At 41.7% G+C, this 11087-nt stretch overlaps 1 protein-coding gene across 1 annotated transcript; it reads left to right on the forward strand.

The window, feature by feature from the left end:
- Positions 1-3134: 3134 nt before the first annotated feature.
- LOC123167175 (metal transporter Nramp1) lies at positions 3135-6470 on the forward strand. Its single transcript, XM_044585008.1, has 11 exons — positions 3135-3396; positions 3817-4004; positions 4097-4137; positions 4241-4319; positions 4420-4524; positions 4616-4725; positions 4822-5003; positions 5109-5352; positions 5450-5686; positions 5788-5883; positions 5995-6470. The coding sequence occupies exons 2-11, from the start codon at positions 3824-3826 to the stop codon at positions 6295-6297; spliced, it is 1578 nt and encodes a 525-aa protein (XP_044440943.1). The 5' UTR covers positions 3135-3396; positions 3817-3823; the 3' UTR covers positions 6298-6470.
- Positions 6471-11087: the final 4617 nt, after the last annotated feature.

Consider the following 11087-nt stretch of genomic DNA (forward strand, 5'->3'; position numbering starts at 1 on the left):
GGCGCCGGCGTCCCGGGCCGCGGGGGCCGGGAACGGGCTGAGCTGGCCGGCGGCGCGGGGATCAGCGGCGTGCCACGTGGCAGCGCTGGAGAGGCCGGGCGCGGCGGCGGGTTTGTCCGGCGGCGGCGGACGTGTCCGGTGGCGGCGGAGGGCGATTTTGCTAGGGTTAGGGGTGGTTTTTGCCCGAAATTTCGGAGGGGGAGGTGTTTTTATAGGTAGAGGGAGTTAGGAGACTCCAAATGGAGTGCGGTTTTCGCCCACACGATCGCGATCGAACGACCGAGAGCATGGAGGTAACTTAGAGGGGTTTTGGGCTGTTTGGAGGGGTTTTTTTCTGCAACACACAAAAGGACTTTGCGGTTACCCGGTTAACCGTTGGAGCACCAAACGACCTCCAAATGGAACGAAACTTGACAGGTGGTCTACCGGTGTTATACCAAGGCCACTTGGCAAGACTCGGTCTATTCCGAGAACATTCAACACCCGCTCACGAAAAGAAACAAGAGGGGTGCGCCGGTGCATGTGGGAGTGTCGGATTGCAAAACGGACAACGGGGAAAATGCTCGGATGCATGAGACGAACACGTATGCAAATGAGATGCACATGACGACATGATATGAAATGCATGACATGAACAAAACGCAAAACGAGAAACAAAATCCAACCACGGAGGAAATATCATAACACATAGCCGAAAATGGCAAGAGTTGGAGTTACAAATATGGAAAGTTACACCCGGGGTGTTACAGCCTGCTTGGCTTTCCTCAGGAAGGTTGTGACAAAAGGAAGCTCCTATACGTCACTTATTGTGGGAAATGGAGCGCGTGCTGCACAGGGAGTCCTGGCCGACCCACTACAACCTAATTAAGTTGAACGCTAAACTTTAGACGCAAAAATACAGAGAAAGTGATAGCGCTCGAAGGACGCGAACACACGACCTCGCGCCTCTAACCACATGCAGCTTGCCAGTTGAGCTGAAGCCGCCAGATGGCCAATGGTTAGCACGAAACTTTAAGAACAGACAATAGAGGAACGCATTTAGAAGTCAAACATTTTTTAAAGTAACAACACATTTTTGAAAGTGTGAACATTTTTCAAAATTCCTGAACATGCTTGGAAAACGTGAACATTTTTTGAATTGGTGAGCAAAATTTGAAAATGGGGACAAAGTTTTAGATTCAGAACAAAAATTTTAAACTGAGAACAATTGGAAAATCCTGAATAAATTATGGAAATGTGAACATTTTTATTTAGGTGAACAAAATATTGAAAGCAAAACATTTTTTTCTAAACCTTCAACATTTTTCGAAAACGCGCACATTTTTTAATTGTCTACAAAATTTAAAAACAGAAACAACTTTCAAAATATTTGAAAGCAAGATTTTTTTTTGAAATTTGTGAACAATTTTTGTAAACAGAAACATTTTTTTGAAATCCCGAACAATTTTGAAAAATGAGAACATTTCTTGAAATGCCCAGATTAGTTTTTGAAAATGCGATGAATTTATGAACAATTTTTGAAAACATGACTATTTTTAAAACATTTAACATTTTTAAAAGGACGAACATTCTTTAAGTTTCTGAACAATTTTTGAAACATGAACTTATTAAAAAATAAGAATATACTTGAAAAGTAAAGAAGAACCAGAAAAGGAAAAGCAAAGATAAAAGCTTGTTCTTATTTCAAAACAAAATTTAAAAGGTGAATTTTCGATCTTTTTTGTGAACATGAACATTTTTCGAATTTGTGCACAAAATTTTAAAATAATGAACGTATTTTGAATTTTTAGAACAAATTTTGAAATGGAGAAGAGTTCCAAACATCCCAAAGCAATTTGAAACGCGAACAATTTTGGAATATGTGATATATTTCTTGAAAACTAGAACACTTTTTGAAATTTGTGAACAATTTTTTCAAAACAAAAATATTTTTTGAAATGCCGAACAATTTTGAAAAAATGAGAACATTTCTTGAAATGCCTGGATTAGTTTATGAAAATATGAACATATTTGAATTTCTGAACAATCTTTGAAAACACGACTATTTTTAGAAAGAATTAACATTTTTTTAGTTTCTGAACAATTTTTGAAACATGAACTTTAGAAAAAATAAGAATATACTTGAAAAGTAAAAAAGAAATATAAAAGGAAAAGAATAGATAGAAGCATGTTCTTGTGTTTGAAAGGTGAGTTTTCAAACTTTTTTGTAAATAGGAACATTTTTTGAATTTGTGAACAATATTTTAGAATAAAGAACATATTTTGAATTTTTAGAACAAATTTTGAAATGAAGAAAAATTATGAAAATCCCAAACAAATTTGAAATGTAAACTTTTTTGAATATGTGAACAAAAAATTTAAAAACGAGAAACCTTTTTAATTTGTGAACAAGTTTTGAAAACATGAATATTTTTTGAAATCCCGGTCATTATGTGAAAAGTTCTGACAAATTTGTTCAAGAATATTCTGAACAATTTTTAAAAAACACTCCGAACAAGTTTTGAAAATAGGAATATTTTTTAAAATTCCTGAACCGTTCTTTAAAATTTCAAAACGTTTTTTTAATTTATGTTTTTTAAAACAAGAACATTTTTAAAAATATTGAACGTTTTTTAAAAGCACGAACATTTTTTTAAGTTCCCAAACTATTTTCAAAACTTGAACTCTTAAAACAAAGAAAAATTAACTTGAAAAGAAAAAAAGTAGAAAGAAAAAAATAAGAAAAAATAGAAAAAGAAAGTAAAAATAATAGAAAGACGAAAAAACTAAAAAAACAGAAAAACCTGTTAAGGAACCTTCTAGAAAGTTCCCAAAACCAGAAAAACCGGCTGGGAAACTCTAGAAGGATCCCAAAACGGGAAATGCTTCAACACGTTAATGGGCGGGCCCAGGTAATTGCTACATCGCTCGAAGGGTCGACATTTTGAGGCAGCATGCGTCCAATAGGAAATTCCGTGACAAAAGGACACGTCATACTGTGAAAAAAAGGACACCGTGCCATTTTCATGCAACGCATGCACCTGGCCCGATCGAACGCCTGCGACGAGACGCCCGTATATCACGGCACGCGGCCACCAGCGTGTTCTCGCGTGCGCGTGGCATTGCCTTCGACATGTCATCGTCTCACGGTACCCGAGGCGCGTGCCGCCCACGCGCCGGCCATGGGCGCGCCCGCGGCGGCGCGAGCCCGGGGTATCCGCCCCAGTCTCCCACAAAACCGTTGCGCGGCGACTCTACGGCGGCGCCTAGCGACATGCTATATAAGTCGCAGTCGCGGCGAACCAGCGATCCATCGACGAGTTGGATCTCAGGTGTTTCCAAACAGACTACCATCGATCGAGCAAGCACCACAAGAAGACCTCGCGCCCTCCACTGCCCCACCTCCACCGGCCATTGGTGAGTCTTGTTCCTTAGATCGGAGTTCCATGGGTTTCTCCTCCGGCCAGTGCCCTCGCTCGCTTATTCCTGACCTTTTAACGCGTCACGCGGCCGGCCGGAGTATAGGGCGTCAATCGTCGATACTTCTCCGGCCTCGTGCACTTGCCTCTCTATTCGCGCGCTGCCCTGTTCCTGTTCGTCGCCAAGCACCGCCGCCTCTATCAGTGGCGCCGCGCATTGCCGTCCACTAGCTCAGATTTCACTGCTTTGGCTCGATGCGCCGCCACCGCCGTCGACCCTAGCGAGCTCCCTAGCCCCCGGCTGTTCGTGCGTAGATTTCCTTTTCGTAAATCAAGTCCTACATTTCTGTATCATCGAGATTTGATCTACAACGATTTTGAAGCAATTCTTTTAATCCAATGCAATGCAATTTTGCAGCTAGAAAATGGAACATAACAGGGAGACACGGGCGGTCTCCGGCAAGGAAGAAGTCGACATCGAGGCCGTCGCGGGCCTGAGAGGAGATGGTTCTGGTGTCAACTCGCAGGATCCTGCATGGAAACGGTTCCTGCGCCACATTGGACCAGGCTTCATGGTCTCCTTGGCCTACCTCGATCCTGGAAACTGTAATCCTCTCTTCTCCATAAATCTCTCTCAGTCACAACACACATAGTATGATTCCAGTACATATCTGCTCACACGTTCCAAACTGAAACAGTGGAAACTGATCTCCAAGCCGGCGCCAACCACAGATACGAGGTACGTGTTGAGCATTTGTTCGTTCTGCATTGCACTTTGCTCGCCGGTCAGTCACCGTGGAAAATAATTATTTTGCTTCCTTCCGTGTTTCGATCGCATGCAGCTCCTTTGGGTGATTCTAATCGGCCTCGTCTTCGCGCTAATTATACAGTCGCTGTCAGCTAATCTTGGCGTGGTGACAGGTAAGTAAGAGGCATGTATAGTATACGCGACACCCATTTTGTCATGCACATGATACACCAAACTAATTAGATTTGTGTCGATGGACATCAACTAAAACAGGGAGACACCTCGCCGAGCTGTGCAAGTCAGAGTATCCAGTATGGGTCAAGATCTGCTTATGGTTACTTGCAGAGGTGGCTGTGATTGCTGCAGATATCCCAGAAGGTTTGAACCGCTGCATTTTATATACTCCAAAGTAGAAAACAACAAAAACAAATCTGCGTTTAACTCTGATGTTTATATTTGTGATTTGCAGTGATAGGAACGGCATTCGCTTTCAACCTCTTGTTCAATATCCCGGTATGGATCGGGGTTCTCATTGCTGGCTCTAGCACGCTGCTTCTTCTTGGCCTTCAAAGATATGGGGTAACTAGCTACGGTCATCCCCTAACTGAAATGAATCGATTTTCTAGACGCACGTAGCAATGAGCCCGATGGCATGTTGTTCTTATGTGTAACCAGGTACGGAAGCTGGAGTTTTTGGTTGCGCTGCTGGTGTTCGTCATGGCAGCATGTTTCTTCGTGGAGATGAGCATCGTGAAGCCTCCGGCAAAGGAGGTGATGAAGGGGCTATTCATCCCCAGGCTCAATGGGTCCAGTGCCACCGCCGACGCCATTGCGCTCCTTGGGGCTCTTGTAATGCCGTAAGTCTTACAGAATTTAACTGCCATTTGCCATACCTGTTTTTCTTTTGTTGGCTGTTGCATTTTACATGTGAACATTAATTCACGGTAATGAATCTATTCCAGGCACAACCTATTCCTGCACTCTGCCCTGGTGCTGTCAAGGGACACGCCGGCATCAGTAAGAGGAATGAACGATGCTTGCAGGTTCTTCCTCTTCGAGAGCGGCATTGCGCTGTTCGTGGCTCTTCTCGTCAACATCGCAATCATCTCTGTCTCTGGGACTGTCTGTAACGCGGGCAACCTCTCGCCGGAGGACGCCGCAAAGTGTGGTGACCTCACACTGGACTCGTCTTCCTTCCTACTTAAGGTTTGCGAAATGTGTTGACCACTGACTTCGGTTTGTGAACTGTACATGATCGATGGTGGTTTATGGAAGATTGATTATTATTGTTGTTGTGTTCTAGAACGTGCTGGGCAGGTCGAGCGCGATCGTGTACGGTGTGGCGCTCCTGGCCTCTGGGCAGAGCTCGAGTATCACTGGCACCTATGCGGGGCAATATATCATGCAGGGGTTCCTGGACATCAAGATGAAGAAGTGGGTGCGGAACCTGATGACCCGCAGCATCGCCATCGTCCCCAGCTTGGTTGTCTCCATTATCGGAGGCTCCAGTGGCGCCGGTCGTCTCATTATCATTGCATCGGTAGGTACACTGTTTTCACCACAGCACAGAATCGCTAAACATCCTGAATACTGCATGATGCATGACATATATTGGCCTTGGGTTATTGTTCATGCAAGCAGATGATACTGTCATTTGAGCTACCGTTCGCTCTCATCCCGCTTCTCAAGTTCAGCAGCAGCAGGAACAAGATGGGCCAGTGCAACAACTCAATCTATGTAAGGAAGCACACGCACTACCGATCGATAAATTTCATTAATTGTTTATATTTTTGGCTGTGGAAGTGTGGAATTTGTTGGCTGAATCCATCCATGTACCTATGTACACAGATTGTAGGGTTCTCATGGACGCTAGGATTCATCATCATCGGGATAAACGTCTACTTCCTCAGCTCGAAATTGATTGGCTGGATCCTCCACAACTCGCTGCCGACCTACGCAAACGTCCTCGTCGGCGTCACCTTGTTCCCGCTGATGCTGCTCTACGTCGCTGCTGTCGTCTACCTCACCTTCAGGAAGGACACAGTCAAGTTCATGTCTCGCCGCGAGCTGCAGGACATTGACGACACTGAGAAAGCGAAGGTTGCCAACGAGGGTGGCAGCGAGGAAGACAGAGTTGTACAATCAAACTGATGCTTGTTTACCCGCCCTCATTAATCCTAGATAGAAATATTTTGTTAGCTAGGCATATTGATTGAATTGATAGTTTTTGTAGATCGTGTTAGTGTGGTCTTCTGCTAATGATAAATAGGCTCTGCATGTGTGCACGGCTTTGCAGAAATGGTTGTGGTGATGTATTTTTTTTCTCTTCTCCCAATTTCTTTTCATTTTTTGACTGCAAACTGCACGAGCTCAGCTTTTTCAATTAAGAAGGGGGGAAAAACGCACAATGGGCCGAGAAATACAGCTTACAGAGGAAAAACACGGTCACAGAAAAGACAGGAGGGAGACACAAACTATGAACATTTACTAACAATTACTCCCGAAAAGCCTCCCTCTAGAGGCGAAGATCATCACAAACCAGCTCGTAAACTGCATCTCTTTGCAGCCAAACGTGCCATGCAATTCATGAGGCAACCGAGCCCAAATCTTTTCGCCCCTCTTTTGGCAAATTAATCGTTGTCGTGGTTGTTCCGACGATGCTCAGGTATAAGAGGGTCTGAATAAGCCCCATACATGCTTAGAGAAGGAGCAGTCCAGGATGATGTGCACATCAGTCTCCGGTTCTTGGTCACATAAACAACAGAGAGGATTGTTCGGCCATCCTCTCTTTTGTAACCTGTCCGCTGTCCAAATTCAACCAGAGAAAGAATTTCACCTTGCCTTTGGCCTTGACCTTCTAAGCAAGGTTTAGCTGTGGCATAGGGATGTGACTAATGAATTGCACATCATAAGCAGCCTTGGCCGAATATGTGGGTTGAGCAGAGAGCATCCATGAGATCTCATCAGGATTGTTGGAAAGGTTAACTTGCTGAATTCTTTCCCATAGCAACACAAACTAGCCAATAGCTTCAATATAGTTAATTCTGTGCAGTCCAAGTGTTGCTCGCAAAGCCTTCCTTGACAGAAATCAGTCTTTTCATCGAGGTGTTGCCGCCGTGAGCCTCCTTGCTAAACCAGAGAAAGTTTCTTCGTATTTATCAATCTTCTTAATGGCCGAAGCACTCAGAAACGAACTGGTAAGGAAATAAGCAGCAGTCGCAGTTAAATAGAGTTGACCATCACCAATCTTCCTGGCCTGGCCATGAACTTCCTCTCCATGGTTTCAGTTTTCCAGATCGGAGCTGCTAAAAATCAGTCGACTGAGACTTCGTCGACGCCTCAACCGTTCGATTGTCATTCCTTCAAGATTCGCGCCTGTTAAAACGTGCGTCTGGCCTGTTTTTCTTTCCCGTTTCGTTGTTTGGTCTGTGGGTTCCTATATAGCGTGTACCGTGCCGGCGAGCAAGGTAGTGCGAGCCGGGTTTTTCTGTTTTCTTTCGGTTTTTCTTTTCTTTTCCTTTCTATCTTTTATCTTTATCTTTTTCTGTTTTATTTTCATTTTTCTTTACTTTTATGTTTTCATTTTTATTCTTGTTTTTAAATTTCCGAAAATCTATTAATTCGCAATTTATTTTTAAAATCGTATTTTTTTCGCAATGATGAACATTTTTTCCAAAATCGTGGTTTTATTTTTACAAATTCGCTACTCTTAAATCATGAACATTTTTTTGCAACTGTGAACATTTTTAAAAACTCACGAACATTTCTTCGAATTCGTGAACATTTTTATCGAAATCGTGAGCATTTTTATTAAATTTGTGAACATTTTTTTATTTGTGAAACATTCTCTTAAGTCATGAACATCTTTTTCAACTCAAGATTTTTTTGAAATAATGAACATTATAAAACTAAAGACTATTTTTTTGGAATCATAAACTTTTTTTCTAATTCGTGAACATTTTGAGAATTAGCGAACATTTTTTTGAATCCATACCATGTTTTCCAAATTCGTGAAATTTTTCGAATTAATGAACATTTTTTTGAATCATAAACGTTTTTTCAAAATTCGTGAACATTTTTCGAATTAGCAAACAATTTTTTGAATCGTGCACTTTTTAAAAATTATGAACATTTTTAAAGTTTGTGAACATTTTTTTACAAATTCGTGAACAGCTTTTGAATTCCAGAGCATTTTTCTGTAATCATGAATATATATTTGAAATCATGATAGTCTTATTAAAAATAGCAACTTTTTTGAATTCCAGAGCGTTCAACCCATTTTCTGTTGTTTGCTTTTTGTTCTTTTTCTTTTCTTTTGTAAACTTTTACAATTGAAGAGAGAGACAGAAGATGAAGTTTTTTTTTTTGAAACGGTAACCACATGTTTTAATATTTGTCAAAGTTACGACACACGCAGTCCCTGACGAGACAAAGAGAGGACAGAAGTCCGAGTGCATTTGCACAAAACACCCCGAGATGAGATGAATTACCATCACGGCCTTGGAGGTGCTTGTGCACATTACTGGCCGTGACTTAGGGAGGGGAAGGGGTCCTGTCACATACACTCCTCTCTGCGTACTCTCTTTGAAGCATGGGTGTTTTTCCTTATGTGCAAGTGACTGTCCTTTTTTACTTGAAAGTTTCTGCTTTTTTGTTGTTGCCTAATTCATGTGTTATTTTACTTCTACTTTTTATTTTTTCTTCTTCATAATTTTATGTATCTACTAAAATATATCATCTATCATTGCTTCTTTATTCTTGTTTTTGCTGTTCACTTCTTCTTTTCTTCTTTTTATTGTCTAATTGCACTATCTTTTTCAATGTGAAACGTGCATTAAGCAAATTTCCAATAAGTTAATATTTTCGTTTTGTACCATTTTTAATGTAATTTTTAATGTTTTAGTGTGCCAGTTTCACATTTCTAGCGCCATGATGGCCCAAACTATATTTTTTGAATACAATGAGGCAAAGTAACGCATGGCTGGTTGGGCATGTGCCATTTTGTTTGCTGCACTTGCTAAAGAGCTGCATTTTTGTGCCTTTTTTGTGTCTGTTTGTTTCTGTGTAGGGGGTTTGTATACGGTCGGTCTTTTTGTGCGATTTTTGTTTTTCTTTTCACTTTAACTTTCAACGACAAAGTGTTTGACTGAGTGGCCACATCTTATTTGTTCTATAATGTGTACTTTCTTTTTCCCTCAAGCACACCTGCCCAACTCTTCGTTCTTAAACTATGCTTGTGTTTTTCCTCTTTTAATTAACTCTCAACTTTTTACGTTTAATTTTGTTGTTTCTTTAATCAAACTACCAGTTACATGTATTCATCCAAGATCCATGATCCATGGCTTGGGTATTAATCCAAGATCCATTAGTGCTGGTTTGCTTTTGAGCCGGCACTAATGTGTGCATTAGTGCCGGTTCCAACGGCTAGCCAGCCGCTTTCATTAGTACCGGTTCGTGGCCAACCTTTAGCACCGGTTCGTGCCACGGACCGGTACTAAAGTGAGTGGTGGCAGGATGTTGTCAGTCCGGGGCCCCTCCAGCACCTTTAGTACCAGTTCGTGGCACGAGCCGGTGCTAAAGGTCGTCGTACATAAGCCCTTCGTCCACCCGAGCTCGCTCTGTTCTTCCCCTTTCCCCTCTCCTCTCTGTTCTTCCCCTCTTCCTCTCGAGCTCATCACACATTTTGCCCAAAATTTGTCAAGATTTGAAGGCCCCCATCCATTCAAATGATCACAAAGGTTAGCAACTTTGTCCTTTCATCTCTCATTGCTAGATTAGCTCTTGCAATGCTTTGTATAGTGATTAATTTATGAGTTTAGTAATTTGATAGAAAATATATGTGCTAGTATTTGATTTATATGCAATTTGTGGTCAAAACTAACACTTAGTTTGCATATGTAGGTGTGGTTTACTTAGTGCCTTCTAAATCTCTGTCGTAACCACAGTCGATCGCCCACACCGTTCCGTCGCCGGCACCACCTTGTGGTGAGCCTCTTGTTCATGAATGTTTTACATTACCAAATTGATGTTTGTGTGATTTGGATATATAGTTACTCGTATAATTATCTTACCCGTACGTTGTTTGTTATACATAGTGCCATGGTTTTGATATCCGTCCCCGTCGGCCCTCGTCCTTGTTATGATTCGGATGTGGTATATTCTTTTTTAAAACTAGTTGCATTTCGTGTTTATGACAAATTATGCCCATCAAGTTGACATAGATATTTTTGTCTAGGAGGTTTGTGAACCGGAAATTCCAACCGACCCTATTGTCGAGAGGTTAAATTTAGTTGAAAGAGAAAACGAGTATTTGAAAGAAAAATTGAAAGAATTGAGGGGGAAAAGATGGAATTGGAGTTGTATGTTGCCGATGTCGTCGATGATCACAAGATCAAGATGGAGAAAATGCGCTTGAAGATTAGAAAGATTAGAAAATATGCCATTGATAGTGAGGCTTGGTATCATTATGATGTTGGATCAATTGTTACCTTAGTTGCGATCTTGATCGCATTTGTTGTTGCATTTAAATTCTGTAGTTAGAGAGTTATTTGTTTGTTGCATTTAAGTCTTGTATGAACTTGTATTAATTTGGTCTATTCGTTGTTGTGTAATGAAGATGAGCCGACAATGGATGTACGATGACCGATGCTCTCCCGAGTTCATTAATGGCGTGCAAACTTTTCTACTTGCGGCTGAGGCAAACAAGCGGGCGGATGGTTTTATGCCTTGTCCATGTTTAGTCTGTAAGAATGATCACAATTACTCTACGCCAAGAACCATTCACGTCCACCTGTTTAAGTCCGGTTTCATGCCCCACTATAATGTTTGGACCAAGCACGGAGAAAGAGGGGTTATGATGGAAGACAATGAAGAAGAAGAGGACGACGACAACTATCCTGGCCATGGGTTCCCTGAATACGATGATACAACAATGGGGGAAG

The sequence above is a fragment of the Triticum aestivum genome, chromosome 7D (assembly GCF_018294505.1).
Source record: "Triticum aestivum cultivar Chinese Spring chromosome 7D, IWGSC CS RefSeq v2.1, whole genome shotgun sequence".
Lineage (NCBI taxonomy): Eukaryota > Viridiplantae > Streptophyta > Magnoliopsida > Poales > Poaceae > Triticum > Triticum aestivum.